This window comes from Chlorocebus sabaeus, chromosome 9, assembly GCF_047675955.1.
Source record: "Chlorocebus sabaeus isolate Y175 chromosome 9, mChlSab1.0.hap1, whole genome shotgun sequence".
NCBI lineage: Eukaryota > Metazoa > Chordata > Mammalia > Primates > Cercopithecidae > Chlorocebus > Chlorocebus sabaeus.
In genome coordinates, this window is record NC_132912.1 from 11900713 (window position 1) to 11924037 (window position 23325).

Genomic DNA, 23325 nt, shown 5'->3' on the forward strand with positions numbered 1-23325 from the left:
GTTTCCTAGGCAGGTATTGGTAACAGTGCAGCGCCACTCACCCCAACGCTCGTTTTCCCAATGCAGGCAAATGCCACATTCCTGGTGTTGGTGCTAAAAGAAATCATCCTACTTCTCCCCTCGCTTAAACTTCCCCACAGGCCTTGTCAAACAACCCCAGGAGCCGGCCTGCGGGTTTTCAATGCGAGCCTTTCACCCTGAGGGGTGGGGCGAGCCGGGAGGGCCTCGTGGGGAGGGGCGTGCCGGGGCGGGGCGTGCCGGGGCGGGGCATAGTGGAGACGGGGCGTGCCGGGGCGGGGCGTAGTGGGGACGGGGCGTGCTGGGGCGGGGCGTAGTGGGGACGGGGCCTGGCCTGGGGCGTCCTGGAGAAGCCTGGGCCTGTCAGGCAGTTCCCTCCGGGTCTCGGCCACAGCCGAGTTCCGTCGAGTTCCGTCCAGTTCCGTCCCGGCTCTGCTCACAGCTGCGCCCTCAGAGCGCCCAGCACCTGCGGCCGGTCAGACAGCGCGATCCTGCAGCGCCTGGCAGTCCCGGATGCCATGGCAGCCGTCGCCGTCTTGCGGGCCTTCGGGGCGAGGGGGCCCATGTGTCTCCGGCGCGGCCCCTGGGCCCAGCACCCCGCCCGCTTCTGCAGCCGGGACCCGGCCGGAGCGGGGCGGCGGGAGTCGGAGCCGCGGCCCACCAGCGCGCGGCAGCTGGACGGCATAAGGTCAGCCCCGGGCCGCGCAGGCTCCTCGCGCTGGGGCCGGGTCGGGGTCGGGGCGCCGCCACTGACGCCGCGAGGACCCGGGGAGCCGGAGCCCCGTTTACGCCCCTGGGGAGGGAACCCCCCGTGTCCCGGACCCGGGCCTGGCAGCGAGTCGGTGGGACTGCCCGGGGCTCCGAAGCCCTCAGGGCCGCCTGCGGGGTCACTGGGCCTCCAGCCGCTGGGCCTGCGGAGAGGTCTGGAGAGGTGGACTCTGGGCCCCAGACCCGGCTCCAGGGGGAGTGTGGGCACGGCCGAGCTGCTCCTTGGCCCCCACCCAGAGGCGCGGGGCTGGGGGCGGGACAGTAAATAGTACTAAGGACACAGCGTCCTGAGCGCTGCCCTTGTGGCTACAGGCCCAAAACTCTTAAAAATGTGCTTGTGTGCCAACTGGAAACTGGGCGATAGAGTCATGAAGGTGGAGGGCCCTGCCCACTTCAGGCCTGAGCCGGGTGCTTGCCTGGCCCGGGCAAGGGTGCAGAGGGAGGCCTGAGTACCATGTTTCAGCATGTTTCAGTTCTAAATCAAGCTGTTAAATAAAACGTCGTTTTCTCCTACCCTGAGATGTTTACCTTCCGAAGAAGACCTAGAAGGCCGCGGGTGAACTGATAATCAGATGACCGGGTGGTTCCCCGCAGGGGTGGAGAGCCAGCCCCTGGCTTCAGCGTTTTCCTTTTCTCCTCACCCTCCTCTCATCCTTTCCCACCTTTGCACCCGTCCTTTCTGCTGCTCTGCAAGGGACAGGGTGCACAGATCTGGGACACCCTTCCAGCATGCCCGGATTGTCTGTCCCCTCATGCCCTACAAACAACTGCTCTTGGCCGCCTTTGGGCTTGAGGTGCCTACAGCAGGGGCAGGGAATTCCAGGGTCTCAGTAATGGCCCCAGAGTTTAGAAAGGGGATGGTTCCCTTCCCTGTGGACCCCTTGCTCATCATCTACAGGAGCACAGGCCAGAGCAGGGCCCAGGCCAGGGCCTTTCTTGCCCATTGCTAAGTTTCCACTTCTGTAAATCTGGTCACATCTGGTTGGAAGCCTGACTTCTGGGCAGGCCAGATGACAAAAAGGAGGCTGGTCGAGTTCTCCAGAATTAAACATGAATCAGCAAAGGTGGTGACTGAAACACTCTCGCATGAATGCTAGGGGTTGTTTAGTAGGAAAGGAAACTTCTTAACCAGGCATTAAAGCAGCACTATGTTATGACTAAGCAGGTCAACTTGTGCGAGAACTTGAGCGACCCGTCACTCTTCAAGTGTCCGTTTTCCATGCTCCTCCCAGCGGCACTGCTGTCATGGACCCAGGGCCGGCTCTGTGCTGGTCTCCTGGCATCCATGATCCCTAATTCTTAACAATTGCCTGCAAGGTGGATAATTTTATGCCCGCTTTACAGTGAGGAAGCAAGTTCAGAGAGGTGACAGCCTGTTCAGGGCCACACGGCCAGTAGGTCTCACCAGGGTTCAGAGAGGTCCCTCTGCCCCAAAGTGGTTTCTACTCTGTTTCTATTCGCCAAAGAGATGGCAAAAAAACTGGATGCAATGTCATTCCACTGCATTCGGTGGAATTGGCTGTGAAGAAATAGAAATGCTATTTTTTGTCATTAGAACAGATATTGAGCGTCTTCTCTGTGTGAGAACATGGCAGTCCCTCACTTCAGGGACCTTCTCGTGGTTTACAATAAGGATCTTCAGACAGCTCATGGGGGCATTTATAAGGACCATCTCTTACCTTGATACTTATCACATGCTCTGGTGGTAACCTCATTCTTAAAGTTTTCCTCTTCGGATAGGTGATAGTGGTGAAGCTCTCAGTGCAAGGCATCGCATGTTTTGAACCAAGATGGCCGTTGGGAGGGTTCAGTGATGAGATTTTTTAGGAGGTATTATTAACAGGCTTTGGTGCCAGTTGAATCAGGAAGAGATAAAAAACTAGAATGACTTTTTCTCTGATTCAGGCAGCTGAGTGACACCACTCAAATAAGGAAGAGACGAGAGGGGCAGGTTTGAGAATGGGGGGATGCCCAAGGACACCTAGATGGAGAAGGCCAGTGGACATCGGGATGAACGTGTGCACCTGGAGCTCAGCTCAGAGGCGGCCGTGGACGTCAAGGTCATTGGCGAAGTTGCCTGGGAAGAGTGCGGAGGACAAAATTCAGGATGGCTGGCATTCAGGGATTAACAGAGGGCTAGTAGCCCACGAAAGAAGTCAAGAAGTGTGGGCGTCAAGCTACCCAGGTGCCGAGGCAAGAGATTGAGGGCATAAGCTGTTCCAGTGTAATAAAATAGGAATAGTTATACTAGATATAGATAATAGATATGATTATATATGAATATCATTAATCATTAGCTTATAGCAATTACTCTTTATTCCAGTATTATAATTATCCTTGCTCTACAATTATAACCTAGGAAAAACCAAGCCATACAGAGATAGGCGCTGAGGGGACATAGTGAGAAGTGACCAGAAGACTAGAGTATGAGCCTTCTGTTATGCCCAGGCAGGGCCACCAGAGGGCTCCTTGGTCTAGCGGTAATGCCAGCGTCTGGGAAGATGCCCGTTGCCAAACAGACCATGGTCTAGCAGTAGCGTCAGTGTCAAGGAAAAACACCCGCTACTTAGCAGACTGGGAAAGGGAGTCTCCCTTTCCCCGGAGGAGTTCAGAGAAGACTCTACTCCACCTCTTGTGGAGGGCGTGACATCAGTCAGGCCCGGCCACAGTTATCCGGAGGCCTGACCGTCTCCCTGTGATGCTGTGCTTCAGTGGTCACACTCCTAGTCCGCCTTCATGTTCCATCCTGTACACCTGGCTCTGCCTTCTAGCTAGCAGTAGCAAAATTAGTGAAAGTACTAAAAACCTCTGATATGAAGAAATAATGCCATAGGCTGTGTCCTCTCTCTCTCTCTCTGTCTCTCCACCTCGGCTGCCAAACAGGGAAGGGCCCCTTGTCCAGTGGACACGTGATTCATGTGACCTTGTCAATCACTGGAGATGACTCACGCTCCTTACCCTGCCCTTTTTGCCTTGTAACCAATAAATAGCAGCACAGCCTGGCATTCAGGGCACTACCGGTCTCCGCCTCTTGGTGGTAGTGGTCCCCCGGGCCCAGCTGTCTTTTTCTTTTATCTCTTTGTCTTGTGTCTTTATTCCTACAATCTCTCATCTCCGCACACGGGGAGAAAAACCCACCGACTCTGTGGGGCTGGACCCTGCAAAGAAGGACCGGCCAGAGAAGTACAAAACAACCAGGAGAGAAGAAATCTGTCTTCAGAAGGAGGGAATGATCGAGATGGCCAGTGGATTTGGATCTGGCAATTAGGAGATGGTCTGTGAGAAGAGCTTGGGTGGAGCGGGAGGAGTTGAGCCTGGTTCCTCTGGGTTGGAGAGTGGACTCTGCGGTTTAGAACACTCACAGTGTCGGAGCCAAACAGCTAACGGGACACATGAACAGATTCCGCAGTGCACGATGGCCTTGGGGGCTGGAATCTGTTTATACAATTTTGCCTGAGACCTTAGCATTTAGTTTAAGCATATGTCACCGATGGGTTGGCAGCTTTTTATATTTGCTACAAGAAGCACCCTCATTATTTGATGAAGAGGTTTATAAGCCGTTCTCCCACCACCCCCACCAAATATAAGTTTTGAAGTCTATCAGCAAATCAGCACAAATAATTTTTGTACTTAGGAAAGAACAATGTTTATAAGAAACAACAAGATGAATAGCACAGCCACCTGAAGACTACAGCAACCTTGAAACGGTATTCCAAAGAAAGTGGTTATTCTTATTGAAATAAATTCAGTCATCAAAGTTGTTTTCCAGAAAAACATGACACAGAATACTATTTACGGAAGATCCAAGCTGGCTGTACCGCGGAAGGAATATCAGATTCAAAAAAGATTGAGGAAGGCAGGAAACATGTAGGTGAAAACTGATAGGAAACACATAAAATACATAATAACAATCTGGTGTTTTTTATAGCAGCCAAAATAAGACATTTCTTATAGCAGCCAAAAATAAGACATTTCTGTGTACAGGCAGCAAGATGACAATACAGATTATTTTATTCAGCACATGGGATGCCTCAAAAGAGCGAGCAGGCCCTTTGGACACCAGCTTTTTGTGACAGGATATGTCGAGAAGAGCCCTCTTGCTGTGTGACTTGTACTTTTATTCTTCATGTATTATCCCATTCGCAGACAGCACGAATTGTTTTGTAGACTTACAGGATGCCACTATAATAAAAGATGGGCCTAGGCACAGTAGCTCACGTCTGTAATCCCAGCACTTTGGGAGGCCAAGGCGGTGGATCACCTGAGGTCAAGAGTTCAAGACCAGCCTGGCCAACATGGTGAAACCTCAGCTCTACTAAAAATACAAAAATTAGCTGGGTGTGGTGGCACACACCTGCAATCCCAGCTACTTGGGAGCCTGAGGCAAAAGAATCACTTGAACCCGGGAGGCAGAGGTTGCAGTGAGCCGAGATCATGCCATTGTATTCCAGCCTGGGCAACAAGAGTGAAACGCCATCTCCAAAAAAAAAAAAAAAAAAAAGATGGACTGGGTACAGAAAAATAGAATGAATGAATAAGGCTGAGAATTCTATAGCACAACAGGGTGACTATAGTCAATAATAATTTAATTGTAGATTTGAAACTAACTAAAAGAGTATCATTGGATTGTTGATTTATCCTTTGTTATCCACAAAGGATAAATGCTTGAGGGGATGGATACCCCATTTTCCATGATGTGACCATTGCGCATTGCTTGCCTGTGACAAAACATCCCAGGTACCCCATAAATATATATACATCTACTATATGTACTCACAAAAATTAAATATAAAAAATTGGGTCGGACACGGTGGCTCCTGCCTATAATCCCAAGATTTTGGGAGGCTGAGGCAAGCGGATCACCTGAGATCAGGAGTTCAAGACCAGCCTAGCCAACATGGTGAAACCTCATCTCTACTAAAGATACAAAAGTAGCCGGGCATGGTGGTGGGCGCCTGTAGTCCCAGCTATTCGGAACACCGAAGCAGGAGACTCGCTTCAACCCGGGAGGTGGAGGTTGCAGTGAGCCGAGATCTGGGGCGTTATTTTCATTCTGGGTTTCTTTTCTAACTTTTTTCTAAGAAACAATGGGAAGAAAGCAGTGGAAGGTAGCCACTGTTTGTCAGATTTCTCCGGCGCCTGCTGCTGTCATGCTAAGCTGGCAGCCTCTCTGGGTGGCGTTGATTTTGGAACTGCTGTGCGTTGCCCTCTCTGTGGCAGTCATGTTTCTGACAGCAAACATGGAGAAAAAGAGAAACAAATCAAGGGAAGAGGGAGGAAACTCAGCCTGCATTTCAGGTTGCCTTTTTCTTGTTTTGACTTGGCTATAACTCCAGAGAGTTGACAGACCCTCTAAATTGGCACTAAGCCCCAGCAGTTCTCTTTTCTTGTCTTTTAAAAATAGCTCCTAAATTAGACAGGAATCGCAGGGGTCCTCACTTGTTTTGACTGGTGCGTGACCCTGTGATTGTAAAATGTGCTTCACAGGAACATCGTCCTGAGCAATCCCAAGAAGAGGAACGCGTTGTCACTTGCAATGCTGAAATCTCTGCAGAGTGACATTCTTCATGACGCTGACAGCAACGATCTGAAAGTCATCATCATCTCGGGTGTGTATCTGATATCTGTCCTTAGTATTCTGCAATGCCCAGAAGAGCTTTCTTGAGAGTCTTTAGTTAACTGGGGCATCCCTTCATTTAACTGGAGAATTGTTTTGAAGCTCCTTTACAAGAACATTAATTATAGAAAACACCTGTGTAGTTGGTGATTTGGTCCTAACACTATTAACTGCAGAATGTATAGCAGAGGTGACTGTTCAGTGAAAATCTGTCTTTTCCTTTTTGTTAGATACTAAAACATTTCTGTTCTTGGCTATACTGGTTTTCGCCTCAAAGTCAGAGAATTGATTTCTTCATGGACCTTATAAAATGGGTTTAACCACTAATCCTTTGGGGCATTTGATTGGTTTGACTTTTCTTTTCTTCCCAAGCTTGCGAACTGATATCTGCAGTGCCTTTAATGGTGCTGGAAAGGATGCCATATTCTGCACATTTGCTTGCTTGCTCCAAAAAGAATTTTTACAGAATTATTTTTTCTTGTGATGATGGGGCTGGTATAAATATTAGTAATATTAGCATTTTAAAGTGTGCACAAAAAAAATATGACGATGATACTTTGTGATGCTATGTTTGTTTGGCAAATCAAGTATCAGGGTTTCCAGAGGCAGAAACGCAGAATGTTACCATCTTATCCATGGTTAATCAGAACTGTTCAACTGTTTTATATGGTGAAGAGAAAAGAAATTAGAACTAGTACAATCCAGCAGCCATGTGGGATGTCACCTGGATACAGCAAAGGCAGTTAACTTCTTTTTTTTTTTTTTTTGACACATAGTCTTGCTGTGTTGCCCAGGCTGGAGTGCAGTGGCATGATTATAGCTCACTGCAGCCTCAAACTTCTGGGCTCAAGTGATCTCCAGCCTCAGTCCCCTGAGTAGCTGGGACTATAGGTATGTGCCACTACACTCAGCTAATTTTTTATTTTTTGTGGAGCTAGCGACTTGCTATGTTGCCCAGGCTGGTCTCGAACTCCTAGCCTCAAGCAACACTGCCACCACTGTGCGTGGCTAATTTTTAAGGTTTTATTTTGCAGAGACAGGGTCTCACTATAGCTTCTTAACTACACAATTACCTCACTTACAAAAAGACAATAATATTGCCTATCAATCAAGGTAACTACAACAGCCAGGCATGGTGGCTCATGCCTGTAATCCCAGCACTTTGGGAGGCCAAGGCGTGCAGATCACTTGAGGCCAAGAGTTCGAGACCAGCCTGGCCAACGTGGCAAAACTCCATCTCTACTAAAACTACAAAAATTAGCCAGGCGTGGTGGCAGGCGCCTGTAATCCCAGCTACTCAGGAGGCTAAGGCACAAGAATTGCTTGAACCCCGGAGGCAGAGGTTGCAGTGAGCCAAGATCATGCCTCTGCGCTCCAGCCTGGGCAACAGAGCAAGACTCTGTCTCCAGCAACAACAGCAGCAACAAAAGGGAAGTATGAGAAAATGTTATCAGCTCATCAGTAGGATGACATTTTCTTGTTGATGACAGCAGTGATAGCAGCCACATCCTATGATCCCTCATCTGTAAAATGAAGACCAGAAGGCTTCCGAGGTCTCTCCCTACCCTCACCTCCCAGTTCAGCCATGATGGTTGGCCACCACTTGTAGACGAAATGACATGGACACTGCCTTCGGCATGGGGGATTTTGATGAGCTTGTGTGACTCAATACACTCAGGCCAGAGCGAGTCCCCAAATAAAGGCTCTGTATAAAATACCTTTGCCTTGGTAACTGAACCTTCTCCTTATGTAATTGTGTATTTCTATCATTTTCCATCAAGGACTTTTAGGACACCTAGGCACCTAAAAAATGCCTCACCTTGCATTTTTCATCACAAAATTCTGGCTGGAACTTTTCAATCAAACTGGAATTATTCTTCTCAAAATTAGGCCATTAACTTGCTCTAAGTGAAAGTTTGCTGACCTTATTCAGTAGACAAGAAAGGGAACTAACTGTCCAACTCTGGGTGTTTACATCTTTTTGTTTTCTTTTCTCAATTGGAACCATTTGCAGCTGAGGGGCCTGTGTTTTCTTCTGGGCATGATTTAAAGGAGCTGACAGAGGAACAAGGCCGTGATTACCATGCCGAAGTATTTCAGACCTGTTCCAAGGTAAGCCAGGACGACAGTCAACAGTACAAACCTGCAAATGATCATTATATTAAATGTTGAGTTCGCCTTCTAGCTTACAGATAAGATTTTATCTGTGAGACCCAAGCACCCAGAGCAACTGGAAACTGTTTGGTCATCAGATCCTTTATCCAAGCAATTATTTGGTTTAGACTTTTTTTTTTTTTTTTTTCCCCCAGACAGAGTCTCTCTCTGTCACCCAAGCTGGAATGCAGTGGTGCAATCTTGGCTCACTGCAACCTCTGCCTCCCGGGTTCAAGCGATTCTTCTGCCTCAGCTTCTTGAGTAGCTGGGACTAGCAGGCATACACCACCACACCTGGCTAATTTTTGTATTTTTAGTAGAGATGAGGTTTCACCATGTTGGCCAGGCTGGTCTCAAATTCCTGACCTCAGGTGATCCTCCCACCTCGACCTTCCAAAGTGCTGGGATTACAGACGTGAGCCACTGTGCACGGCCTAGTTTAGACTTTTAAGAAGCGACCATAATTTGCTATTGATTTTGTTTTGTACCAAAGAAAGTGGAATATAGGATGGTACTCATGGTTGCCATGTCTAGCATTGTGGGAGTATGTCTTCGTGTAGAAGTCTGGAGTAAGAGGAAAAAGGTGAAAATGTGTGTCTTTAGAGAGGAAGAATCTAAGATTATAATAATTTTTTAAAAATTTAAACTAAAACAACTCTGTTAAATGGGAAAGAACATTAATAAGTGAAATAACAATAATGGTTTTTTAAATTGTTTTCAAATGCTTCTTTGAACCAGCCTTTATAATCACCACCTCCAAGTAGGAAAATTAACCTCTTTGTTGTTGCTTCTTTTCTGCCTCTTTCACCATATTAAGGAGGAAAAATACCAACAGCCACAGAGGAAGAAGAGGTACAAAAAGTTTTGGATGATTTATAAATGCATGAAATCAACCCCTTGGGTAATGAAAAATTGAATAGAGAATCCAGCTTTAAGTAATACATTGTTCATCTAATGACCGTTTATTGAGCACCTATTATAATACCTGCAAGGCATTGAGGGAAACATAAGAAAAAAATTGCTTTCTGCCGAACTGAAACTGAAAATCTGTTTGGGAAATAACACATATAAAACGGCTTCATAACCTGCCTCTAAGATGGTTTAACCTAATTTTTTATTCATTCGTCGACTTATTCATTCATGTATTTGGTCATTAATGATTTCACAGATATTTAATGATACAAGACACAAGTGAGCAATAGGGATGTGACTGGGAGGATGATTAAGACATCCCTGTTTGTTTTCCTTGCCCTTCCAGAAACCCATAAAGAGATCAGGTTCTATTTTTCTCACTCCATGGAAGGACAAACAGGAAAAGCAATTTACTTGAAGCTTCATGGGGAAGTGGGAGCAAGTTAGAGCCCAGACCTGGGTCTTTCGTTTCCTACATTAATGATGTTTATGTAACATTCCACTCTTAGGTTTGCCAAGGCTTGGTGCTGTAAAAGTTTTTTTCTACCAGTACCAGTATGTTTGGCTAAAGTTGAAAAGTATCAAAGAGAACCAGTAAAGCCCTGTTATCCTCCCTAAGGGTCTGCTTTTATCACTCTGCTCTGGCAACTTCATGAACTGGGATCTAAACAGCGTAGCCACGGGCCACAGGGGAGCGGGCCTTCTTCAGAGGATAAAGCCCAGATTTCTCGGAAGCCCCTAACCCTTGGAGGCCTCTGACTTCCTGAAAAAGACTCAGTGCATAAACAGGGCCTACCCCAAAGTAGTAAAATAGGACTGAAAGTGTACTGATCTCTTTAAACCATTTCTAAGAAAATCACATTGTGTTGGCTAAATATGAGTGCCATGGACTTGTGCAAGATTTCAATTTCCAAGTGAAATCAACAGGTAGATTGGAACAGGATGAGCTAGATATTTCATTGTTCAGTTCATGCATGAGAAAATTTGATTTTAGAAAGGAGGAGAGAGGTATCTGAATTAGCTAAGCATCTAAAAACTATACCAATTTGTTACAGACCACAAGTACTGCATGATAGTCAATTATATACAAACCAGGAGCAGGGCAAATTAAGAATGAGTAGAATGAGAATGAGAAGAACTTGACTCTGGAAGAGTGAAAATGACCTCCCATGGCGCTCATATTAGAGACTTCTTCTTTGTCTCTCTGCTTATATCCTGTTGAAGTTTGGAGATGGAACTCTAGTTCAGGAGAAGAGTGTGCTCTTTCCTCTCATACCCTGTCAATCACATGACAATGGGACGAGGTTTCTCGCTTTGGGAAATAATGCGAAACCCTTAGCGATGCTGTTAAAGGAGGTTAGGGCAGAGTTCTATTTATGTCACATTTTGGAGTCAGCAGACCCAAAACAGTACCTAATTCAGGAAGGTCAAATAGGTATAATCAGTTTTTGACTATCAAGTGTTTGATTATTCTAGCCTGTTGATTATTTAAATTCTCTTTGTCTTTTCTGAACTTCTTTCTAACTTTATATTTTAAATAGTCTTTTTTTTTTTTTTTTTTCTTGAGACAGAGTCTCGCTCTGTCACCCAGGCTAGAGTACAGTGGCCCGATCTCGGCTCACTGCAACCTCTGCCTCCCGGGTTCAAGCAATTCTCCTGCCTTAGCCTCCCGAGTAGCTGGGACTACAGGCATGCGCCACCATGCCGGGCTAACTTTTTTTGGTTTTATTTTTTTTTTAGTAGAAACGGAGTTGCACCATGTTGACCAGGCTGGTCTCGAACTCCTAACCTCAAAATGATCCGCCCACGGCTTCCCAAAGTGCTGGGATTACAGGCATGAGCCACAGTGCCTGGCCTAACACAGTCTTAATCATGAAAGTAATAAGTACTTATAAACAGTTTTGAAAGTCTAGAAAAATAAAAGATTACCTATGTTATACCATATTCATACCTCCCAGAGAGAACTGTGATTAATATTTTGCTATATTTCCTTTTAGATCATTTTTTCATGTGAACCTGTTTTTCTAAATAATCATATATAGATGAGATTACAGTATAAAATTATATGATTATAGCATTGAATGTTTACTATATGCCAGGTAATATTTTAAGTACTTTAGATATGTTAATTTATATAACTGTCATGTTCTATAAGGATGGTGCTATTACCATGCCCATTTTACAGATGTGAAAACACAGGGGTTAAATGACTTGTCCAGGATTACGCAGTGAGTAAGTGACGGACTGAGCGTCAAACCCTGGCAGCCTGGTTTCAGACCACTGCATAAGCTCCAGACTGCTATGCTGGTGTTTCTCTTGGAAATTTTCATTTCAGTGAGAATACAGCATCCTAGTCAATGGATGTAGTTTAGTTTCCATTGCCATTTATTTATTTTGTATATTTATATTATTTATAGTTTTTTTTTACTATTATAATGATTTGGCGAGCATCTTTGGCATAGAGCTTTTTACCTATTTCACATTATTTCTTAGAGGTAGAATTCCTAGATCAAAGGTGAATATGCATTTTTAGGCCGGACGCGGTGACTCACATCTATAATCCCAGCACTTTGGGAGGCCAAGGCGGGCGGATCACTTGAGGTCAGGAGTTTGAGACCAACCTGGCCAACATGGTGAAACTCTGTCTCTACTAAAAATACAAAAAAGTTAGCTGGGTATGGTGGTGCACACTTATAACCCCAGGTACACGGAAGGCTGAGGCAGGAGAGTCACTGGAACCCAGGAGGCAGAGGTTGCAGTGAGCCAGGATCGCGCCACCGCACTCCAGCTTGGGTGACAGAGCAAATCTCTGTTTCAAAAAAATAATATTAATAATTATATGTGTTTTTTATGCTGAATATATACTGTATTACCTATTTTTCTGCCAAGTTTTATGAAATCCTAGCCATTCACAGACGGTGGACAGGACAGGTAGACTGTTCAACTCTAATCCCAGTCAATTGGCTTTTCATCAGTAACTTCAGTTCCTTGGGTGATGCAGCAACGCTCAGAACAAAAACAAAATCTTTTCTTTCTTTGCAGCAAGACTTTAGAAGTTCTTGGGAGTTCTTCCCTTGTTATTCATTCCAGTTCACTGGTAATGAGCACTCGCTGGCCCATCCCCAGCCTCACCTTACAGTGCATGAACCCCCTAAATCCACGAACAGTGTTGTATACAGGTGTTTACTTACCTGTGCATTCTTCTTCTTATTCTTCTTTTTTTTTTGAGACAGAGTCTGTGTCACCCAGGCTAGAGTGCAATGGCACAAGCTCAGCTCACTGCAACCTCCACTTCCCAAGTTCAAGCAATTCTCCTGCCTCAGCCTCCCAAGTAGGCTGGGATTACCGGCATGCGCCACCACGCCCAGCTAATTTTTGTATTTTTTTTTAGTAGAGACAGAGTTTCATGATGTTGGCCAGGCTGGTCATGAGGAGGATGCATTTCCTCACTTATCCTAGGGAATGTTATTAGTGTTTATCAGGTTCTGTAAAGGAGACCTCCCCCCAAAAAAGTCAAAAAGCACTACTATAGGATAGGATACCATAGCCTTAAATATATAATTGGTTATTTTAGAAGAAAGCTAACGAATATCAAATGTTTATGGATATAAAAGATAAGCATCTTAGACAGAATCTTCAAATCAATGAAGGTCGTTTGTCTTTGAATACCTGCCTTGGGGAAAGTAACCCAAATTTCATTCCCATTCTCTCTCCCTGCCAAGGTTCAAAGAGCAGCACTTTAGAAATTGCAGTTACCATAGCAACACACTCTGTGGCATGAAAACATAAGCTGCAAAAATAAGTTAAAGTTCTGGAAATGTATTGGTTGGAGGGGTCATATTAGCACATTTCTGTCTCTCCTCTCTGTGCCAATGGCTCTATTTTAGGAATTTTGTTTACTTTGATGACAGCAGAGTCCCCCCGCCCCCATTTTAATAGAATTGAGAGAGTCTTCATGGTGGTAATTTGAGAAGTAATTATTAAGAAAACTGCCTTCAAGGGTCCTTTCCACCTTAATTTTTCAAGGAAGCACCAAATACCAGCTTCAGACTTTTAACACAAGAGCCTCACACAGGCACGGTGAAAACAGAACTGTCTCTGAAGGGTTTGATTTGTTCCCCAGAGATAAAAATCCACACTATTCTTCAGCGCGTTTGCCAGGAAGGCAGGTGGGAGTCTGTCACTTCTCAAGAGCTAAGCTTGGGGCCACCCCCTGCAGCAGCCCCCACCAAGCTTAGTGTCCTTGTTGTACAATAGGGCTCCGTCTCCATGAGGCTCTCAGAAAGACCAAATGACACTGCCTGGTCCAGGGTAGATATTTAATAGGAGTTAGTGCTTTCTGTGCCTTTTTTGACCTTTTTTCCATAGAATCTGATAAACTCACGCATACAAAAAGTGCTCTGGAAACAGGAAAGTCATATAAAAGGATAGGCGTTGGCTAGGCATGGTGGCTCACTGGCCTGTAATCTGAGCACTTTGGGAAGCCAAGGTGGGTGGATCACTTGAGGTCAGGAATTCCAGACCAGCCTGGCCAACATAGTAAAACCCCATCTTTACTAAAAGTACCAAAAAAATTTAGCTGGGTGTGGTGGCCCATGCCTGTAGTCCCAGATACTCAGGAGACTGAGGCAGGAGGATCGCTTGAACCCGGGAGGAAGAGGTTGCAGTGAGCTAAGATCTCACCACTGTACTCCTTCCTGGGCAACAGAGTGAGACTCTGTCTAAAAAAAAAAAAAAAATAGACATTGATGTCGTGCCTCCCTCTGGGTGGAAGTGAAGTCGGTGTGTTTGTCCCGCAGGTCATGATGCTCATCCGGAACCACCCTGTCCCCGTCATTGCCATGGTCAATGGCCTGGCCACAGCTGCCGGCTGTCAACTGGTTGCCAGCTGCGACATTGCCGTGGCCAGCGACAAGTCCTCTTTTGCCACTCCTGGGGTGAACATCGGGCTCTTCTGTTCTACCCCTGGGGTTGCCTTGGCAAGAGCAGTGCCTAGAAAGGTAATTTAACTTCCCCACCCACCTCTGCCCCCCAGCCTTCTCTGGAGTTCCTCCTCCTATGCATGCGATGATTCAAGATCCACTTGTTAAAAGTGCCTTTCATATCAGGACGTTCTGCCCAGAGCGCCTCTGGCTAGATGGGCCATGACTTTCCCTCTAATGGCAGGGGGGGAAGAGCCGACCGCCTGCCTGGTCCTCTGTAGCTTCTGACGCAGGGCGTCAATTTGTGAAATCACTGCATTTCCATCATGTGTACCCTCAGTACCACTGGGGAGGTTTGCCGATTGGTTTTGTTTGTCTTCCTAATGGCACATATTTTGTAATTTTATTTGAAATGCAATTGAGACTCAGTTTTGTTGCACTGAATGGTTGCCCGTGAGATAGAATAGCGTGCTGACATAATGCCAGTATCCTAGAATAGTAGTGTCGCTGGCTCACTCTTCGTCAACAGTCTGTCTTGTTCCAGAACGGATTTAGAGTAGGTGATTTTTGGAGTGTCTTGGGTTTACAACGGTTGCATTTCAAAAACTTGAATCTCCTGTGCGTGGTATGTTGAATCTGCCCAAGAAGGAGCCATGTTGCAAAGTGGTTTTGTTAACTACAGTGAAGTCTGTTTCCGTCACAAAACTTTCTTCCTTCCTATAACATCATAAAATAATATTTCCTAAACCTTCCTCAAGTGTAAACCAACAGTGTTCTTGTTGCAGGAAAAGTGCCTCCTTGTTCTTAATTGGAAATCTGTAACAAGGGGGGCAGAGTCTTAGACCACACCAAGTAAAGAAGCTATTGCTTTCTAATGTATATGATCTACTTTAGCATCAACTATGAAAATTAGCAGTTGCTCACATGCCTATGACGCAAGAGAAATAAGATCCAAGGGAAATCCAGTAGTAGGACCAAGAAGTTTAGGGAAGTATTCCTTTCTTTTGCAGTGCCCCTTTGTTAGTTTTTGCAGAAATGTGTGTTTGTGAGGAAATTGTGAAGAAGACAGATACCTGTGAACACACACACTTAGGACAATGGGCTGGAAGTGGGCTCCGCACTACAGTAGGTGACGGCTGGCTAAAGTATCTTCAGACTAAGAGGATGTTTTCGACTCTGTCAAGATCGACACTTACCTTAAACTCATTCAGTAATTTTTTTTTTTTTTTTTTTTTTGAGATGGAGTCTCGCTCTGTCACCCAGGCTGGAGTACAGTGGCGCAATCTCAGCTCACTGCAATGTTCAAGGGATTCTCCTGCCTCAGCCTTCATAGTAACTGGGATTACAGGCACGTGCCACCATGCCCGGCTAATTTTGTATTTTTAGTAGAGATGGTGTTTCACCATGTTGGCCAGGCTGGCCTCAAACTCCTGACCTCAAGTGATCCGTCCCCCTCGGCCTCCCAAAATGCTGGAATTACAGGTGTGAGCCACCGCACCTGGCCCATTCAGTAAATATTTCTTAAGACTCTACTTTGTGTATTACAAATTGACTGTCAGAGCTTGTTCACAAACTACCTTATAACTGTGCAAATCAAATCACAAGGCCTTTGTTTAATAAAAGACAGCTGTGCTGACAGCTGCTTGTCCTCTTCAACACCTGACATGCTGGAAGGTTCCACAGTAAAGCACTTGAAACCTTGAAGTCAGCCCTACTGTCTGGATAAGAACCCATTCTCTCTTAAACTTTTGAAATCAAGGCTTATTAGATTTGATCCCTAGAAACTTAATGCTAGACTATATTTATCAAGTTTTAAATTGATAAAATTTAAAGTTTTTGAGAAAGAGAAAGGGGAAAATATGACAAAAAAGAGGCCTTACGTTCCAAGGAAGTCCAGTCTTCAGAAACCCCATTTCATAATCGCCCGGTTAGATGAACCAAAGTAGCTTTTACCTCCCAAGGACAGACCTCAGAAAATGGGGCAAAAAATCTCCGGACGGCCCTACTCAGGTTCCTGGTCTCTGTTCTCATGTTCTGACCCCCAGAAGGCCTCTAAATCACTCGAGTGGAGACTCGCCAGTTTTTTCTAATCAGGTGCCTGAAAGCGGTTCAGAGTTCTGTCAACAAGTCCTTGCACGCTGGGCTTATTAATGCTGGGCCACTCGGAGCCATGACTCAGGAATGTGGTTTGGGGTCAACATTGAAAAGCAGAAATCACAGTACTGATGAAGGGAGTTTTGTAGGAAGAAAAGTCTTTTGGAATTTAAGGCCTTTGTTAGGTTTCTGGATTTGCAGGTCTCATTGTGTGGGCCTGCTTTAGGAGGAGAAACTGGGATTCATAACAATCTAATACACCTGACCCAAACCACCTGCCCGTTGTCTTTGCCGATTGCGTGCACGTGAACCCATCCGTGGCCATCCATGCACAGGCCCACCGAGTATTCTGGGGGTGGGTGCGTGTGCCTCGTACACCTACAGGGAAGCTAGCAGGTACTTTTGCAAACTGGCCTGGACAGGAAGTTGGGCTTGTCTCACGCTGGCTAAGACAACATGTGTGGGTCACTAGTGCCCTCTCCCGGCCGCCACAGGGACTGTCAGCACAGCTTGACTGTGCTGGAGATGGGCAGAAACAATGGAATCAAGCCTGTCTCTATTCCAGACCAAGCCTGGACATGAATAATAGTCCCCATTTGTAAAGAGCTTCTCTCCTTGGGCATGATCTAAATAATGCATGTTCCCGGCACCCTATAAAACACCCTGCCTGGCGCAGCTGCTCTGTTCCCAGGCAGAGCTGCCCTTGCTCAGACCCCGAACCAGTGCCTCAAGCAGCCAGCCTCACTGGAGAGCACGTGGGAAATGAGAAGCCCTTCCTCCCAGAACAGTCATTTTCCTGAGGCAGGCAGACTCTGATTTCCTAATCAGCTAATGAGAACAGAGTGGAGTTTCTAAGCTGGAAAGATAATTAAAGCCCGCTACTCAAACTGGTGCCGATGTTAGAGAGCCTGGGAGAAAGGCTGGGTCTCCAGCCTGCCCCAGATGAGCTGTGTTTTAGCAGTGATTTGTGTGGCCAGAGGTTGGGAGTGCAGTTTTAGAGGAATCACAGTTCCACACCCAGTTTGCAAGAGGGCCTGGGAGTTTCAGGGCCTCGTGTCCTGTGTCCGGCCCGTGAGATGGGACCCATGACCCTCACTCCAGTGTGCTTCCCTCAGAGCCCGGCCACGTGGCAGCCCCAGGACAGACCCTGCCGGTGCCTCGGTGCCAGTGCGAATGCATGTGCGTGTGTGTGGCACAAGAACCCCATGGGTTCTGCTCAGACCTGACTTTCCACAGTGCTCCTCCCACAGCTCTTCACCCTGCTGCTGGTACTCCCTGGGAGACAGATGCCGTGTGCTGCGGTCTCAATGCTGTGTCCTCACCAAATTCCTGTGCTGAATCCTCACCCCCACGGTGATGGTGTTGGAAGGTGGGGCCTTTGGGGGTGATGAGATCATGAGCATGGAGCCCTTGTGAATGGGATCAGTGACTTTATAAAAACACTCCCAGGCTGTGCGTGGTGTCTCATGCCTGTAATCCCAGCACTGTGGGAGGCCAAGGCGGGCGGATCACCTGAGGTCAGGAGTTCGAGACCAACCTGGCCAACATGGCGAAACCCTGTCTCTACTAAAAATACAAAAATTAGCTGGGTGTGGTGGCGCATACCTGTACTCCCAGCTACTTGGGAGGTTGAAGCAGGAGAATCACTTGAACCCGGGAGGAGGAGGTAGCAATGAGCCGAGATCGTGCCATTGCACTCCAGCCTGGGCAACAAGAACAAAACTCCATCTCAAAAAAAAAACAACAAAAAACAAAAAAACAGCCCCAGAGAGCTGCCTTAACCCTTTTTCTCCATGTGAGGACACAGCTAGAAGGCCCTGTTTATGAACTAGGAAGCAGGTCCTCAGCAGTCGCGGAGCTGGCACCCTCACCTTGGACTTTGCAGCCTCCAGAACTGTGAGATACAAATGTCTGTTGTTCATAAGCCACTGAGCTATGGTGCTGTGTTCCAGCAGGCTGAATGGACTAAGACACCACACCCATGCAAAGGGACATGACATGGGGAGAGTCCCCTGTGGGCTGTAGCACACGATTCTTGCCACTTGAGTGGCCTATGAGGTCCAGAAGACCCCTCTGCTTTAAATAATTGCCCCCATTCCAAGGCTGGGGTGACCATTTAAAAGCCAGCATTAGAGATCATGAACCATCTGTAGTTGGCCTAGGTGTGTTAAAATTAGGCATTGCATTCACTAGGTGCCTACTGAGTGCCCAGGACTGTTATTATACGAGCCTCGCACCTGCTATCTCTAATCCTTGCAATGCAGGAGGCGCTCATTTTTGTTTTCCAGATGAAACAAACTCCAAGGCATTAAATAGTTGAAGGTCTTGTGGTTAGTAAGTGGCAGATCTGGGGTTGGAACTCGGGTACATCTGGCTCAGCCAGGTCCCTTGAGCTCAAACCAGGTCCCTGAGCTTTTCTTCTGCAAGCAAAATCTTCATAGTGACTTCCCTGATTTATGTCTGGCTCAGATGGACCATTTTTTTCCCCAGCCTTTCCATTGTACTCAATGTGACAGTGTGCCCTGCTGTCATTAGTTAATGGCTTCTTCACTGTGTCCCTTGGTGACAGTCATTTGTACCTGAGCCTGCTGGCTGCGGAAGTGAGAGGTGAGAAATGGCTTGCTCGGGAGTCCCAGGAGGACCAGTGCCCAGCAGGCCTGGGACCAGGCCCCGCCTGTGAAGCTTGAACTCCAAAGGACTTGGCCCCAAAACATCGGGGGCATTTGGAATTCCATGCAGTTCTGCACCCACACACCGCCGGCCCAGGCCACAAGTCCCCCACCTGGGATGAATACATGTCCATCTGCTGAGCCGGCCAGGAAGGAACATTTACTACTTTGGATTTACTCTTTCCTCCTTCCAGCTCTGACTCCATTCTTAACAACTCTGAAAGTCATGTAGGACTTGATCATTGCAAGTGACAAAGGGAGCGATAAGGTTGACTTGGGTGGCTTTTGTTGTTTTCTCATATTGCATCAGTTTTTCAGGCTTGGCCACTTCCTGACATTTGGTCCCTGTGAGTTCCCCAAGGGCCGCCTGTAACAGTAGAGGGAAAGTGGCTGGGAGGAGCCGTGACACCGTCTCCACCTTGGCTTCTGATCCCAGCTGACACGCGGTTCACGGGCAGAGATGGAGCAGAGCACCTTCCTGGCCCCGTGCTGTGACCCGCTAGGTGTCTTCAGCAGGGTCCTATTTCACAGCTGTTCACAACAGGATCTGCTTTTTAGCTCCTGGTTCAACCAGGGCTTCAGACACACTTTGGCGTGAAGTGCTCTTCCTGGTCAACTAAAAATGGTCTGCCCTGAAACCCCCATAGCTGTCACATTCCTGCCCCCTCCAACGTAAAATCAGTACAGTTCCAAAACAGAGGTGGCAATTTAGTCCATGCCTTTAACTTTACAGAGGAGAAAAGGAGGCTCCGCATCACCCGTCCCTGGTTGCCAGCCCAGTGCCTGTGGGCTCCATCTCCACCCATGGTGGCAGGAGGGGCCTCAGGCCAGGCTTCTGGTCTCTCCTTTACCCAAGCTCAATCCAGGGGGATCCAATCTCGTCCTATGACTTAAAAACCTTCTAGATCCATGGTTCTAAACTGAGAGCAGTATTGGCCCGGGGATATGTGGCGATACCTGGAGACATTCTTGATTGTCACAGCTTGGTGTGGGGGGTGGGTACTACTGATAACTAGAGGATGGAGGTCAACGATGCTGCAGAACGTCCTGCAATGCACAGGACAGCCCCCCGCCCCCCACCCAAAAAAAAGTTATCTGAACGTCAGTGTCACCAGGGTTGAGAAACCCCACTCTACATGCTGATGCCTCTCCTGTGTCTGTCTCTAGCTAGTGCAGCTATCTATTACCAGGCAACAGGCCACCCACAGTATCATAGCAAAAGACAACAGAATTTGCAGTTTGGACAGGGCTCAGTGAGGAAGGCTTCTCTCTGCTCCACAGGGTCAGCAGCCTCAGCTGGGGACGCATCTAAAGGCTGCTTGCTCACGTGTCTGGCTGTGGAGGCTGCCTCTGAGCTGGGCCCCCCAAAGGGTGGTTGGCAGCACACTGCACCTGGCCTCTCAGTGTGGCTTGGGCTTCCTCACAGCATGGAGGCCAGGTCCCAAGAGCCAGAGCCAGAGCCAGCTGGAAGCTGTATCACCTCCTTGCCCTCTTCTCAGAAGAACCAGCCTGCCACTTGTGCTGTACTCTATTTTCCTGCCTACCTGCCTTCCTCCCTCTCTTCTTCCCTCCCTTCCCTCCCTCATAAATATTTAATAGGTTGCTCGCTATGTGCAAGATAGTCTTCCAGTGCTGGAGATACAGAAATCAACAGAAGACTAAAAAAATGGCCAGGCATGGTGGCTCATGCCTGTAATCCTAGCACTCTGAGAGGCCAAGGCTGGAGGATCACTTGTGGCCAGGAGTTCAGGACCAGCCTGTGTAATATAGTGAGACGCCATCTTGGGAAAAAAAAGAAATCCTATCCTGGAGTTTACGTGCTACAAAGGACATGTACTATAAACAAACATGAAATATACAGGGTGTTAAATGGAGAGAAGCGCAAATGATTTAAAATGTAACCAGGCAAGGTCGCTTCAGAGTTTGTTTTACACTTGGACCAGGGCGGCCATGGAAGACCTCAGTGACAGGGGACGCAGGACTAGAGGCCTGCGATGAGGGCGTGTGCCAGGAGAACAGCCAGGGAAAAGTCACTCCAGGCAGAGGGACCAGCAAGTCCGAGGACCCTGAGGTGACTGCACATGGGCGTGTTTGAGGCACTTCAGGGATGCCACCAGGATTGTGAGAGCCTGAGTGAGGGGTGGGGAGGGAAGGCCCCCTGCCTGTGTGTCCTTGTGCCCCTGGGGATCCCTCTTTTCCATTGTAAATTTGACTTTAGAGGAGCCGGCTTGGTAGCGTGACTGAATTGGTTGGTGCAGTGGCTGTGAAGCAGAGGACACAGTGGGGAGGGAGGGAGCTGGGCTCCCCGCTCTTCACCAGCCCTGGAACCTCAGGGGAGACTTGTAGGAGGGGAGAGGGCATCCTCTCCTTGCCACTTCTTACCCATTGGTGAGTTAAAACCTCGCTGGGCTCTACGTCTGGTCCCTGAAGACATTGTCTGTAAATCCTTGCTTCTCCAGGAGGCCGGGGCTGCTCTTTCCAATCAAGCTGAGGTGGCAGCCCCGTAAGTGCTTGTGGGAAGTGGCCCCAGTGGGTTCTGAGAGGTACTGGAACCCCCACTCCGCCCCCCCAACCCCCACGCTGCAGTGTCTGTGGGTCATCCCAGCTGATGTGGATTCCATCCTGTGCTCGGCCCTCAACAGAGGTAGACGAAATCCCCAGCCGTGGCAGGGCTCAGTGACCAGATCTGTGCAGGAGCAAGACAACATGGGACAGTCACTGCCCCTGGGGCTGGTGTGGTTTCTTCGCTCTTGGAAAGATCCGCTCTCCTCCCAGGCAGGAGTTAGGGCACTGATGACATCAGGGCTGGCATCAGGTGACGTGGTGTTTGAGGAAGCAGGTCATTGAGCCGAGGCGGGACTCAGGTGGGGGGGGCGGGTCACAGGAGAGCACCTCAGTGACCTCCTGTGTCTCCCCGTAGGTGGCCTTGGAGATGCTCTTTACTGGGGAGCCCATTTCTGCCCAGCAGGCCCTGCTCCACGGGCTGCTCAGCAAAGTGGTGCCAGAGGCAGAGCTGCAGGAGGAGACCATGCGGATCGCGCGGAAGATCGCGTCACTGAGCCGCCCGGTGGTGTCCCTGGGCAAAGCCACCTTCTACAAGCAGCTGCCCCAGGACCTGGGGACGGCTTACTACCTCACCTCCCAGGCCATGGTGGACAACCTGGCCCTGCGGGACGGGCAGGAGGGCATCACGGCCTTCCTCCAGAAGAGAAAACCCATCTGGTCACACGAGCCCGTATGAGTGGAGGCAGAGGAGTGAGGCCCATGGGCAGTGTCCAGGAGCCCGCCCTCCCCTCTGACCCCAACCCCACACTGCCTCTCAGCTTCAGCAGGCAACAGACGAGCTGCTTCTGTGACTTGATACTGGTGTCACAGTATTTGGCCTACATTAAAAGCCACGCTTTCATGGTGAAAGACAAAATGGGGAGTGACTGAGGTGCTGACCTCGGTGCAAGGCTGGTGAGCCCTGTAGCGGGCCAGCTATGGCAGGAAGCCTGGCATTTGGGGTGCTCCTTACAACATCTTAAGCCAGCGACCCCCTGACATAGCAGAAGGTGACAACCCATGGAGGCAGGAAAGAAGGACACCAGCCTGACCCTTATCTAAAACCTCCTCCTAGGTGGAGTTAATCCTGGCTGCTCAGGAGAGGCAACACATTTCAAATCTCCATGAGATATTCTCCACGCAGAAAATCTTCTCGAATCTATAGAGACGTAATCATGCCTATGGCTTTGAATAATCTTATGTGATTCAAATAAATTTAATCTTTACAGAGACTGGTATGTTTTATCTCCCCAGCTATACTGCAAACTGTCTAAGAAAAGAAAAAAAAGCAACCGTTTTTATATGCTCACGCTGATGGACATAGAGTAGGTGCCTCCTATTTCTATAACCAATGTCGTTGTTATCCATGTTTCTGTGAAACCCAGACTCCAGGCTCAACCTGAGGATGAAAACACTGGGGAGAGGAGGCGGGAGGCAGTGGACACGTCCTACGCATTAAGAGCACCTCCTCCTGGCTGGGTGGTGGCTCCTGCCTATAATCCCAGCACTCTGGGAGGCTGAGGCAGGTGGATCACCTGAGGTCAGGAGTTCAAGACCAGCCTGGCCAATATGGTGAAACCCCATCTCTACTAAAAATACAAAAATTAGCCAGGTGCAGTGGCACGTG

General features: G+C 48.0%; 1 protein-coding gene across 2 annotated transcripts; it reads left to right on the forward strand.

Annotated features, from left to right (window-relative positions):
• Positions 1-327: 327 nt before the first annotated feature.
• On the forward strand, positions 328-22930 carry ECHDC3 (enoyl-CoA hydratase domain containing 3). 2 transcript variants are annotated; one of them, XM_008002256.3, is made up of 5 exons: positions 328-706; positions 6274-6395; positions 8418-8515; positions 14269-14469; positions 22075-22930. In XM_008002256.3, exons 1-5 carry the CDS (start codon positions 537-539, stop codon positions 22393-22395), a joined length of 912 nt encoding a protein of 303 aa, XP_008000447.1. In that variant the 5' UTR covers positions 328-536; the 3' UTR covers positions 22396-22930. The 2 variants fall into 2 exon arrangements, with proteins under 2 accessions (XP_008000447.1, XP_072874821.1); XM_073018720.1 differs by lacking the exon at positions 22075-22930 and adding an exon at positions 15631-15923.
• The last annotated feature ends 395 nt before the right edge of the window (positions 22931-23325 follow it).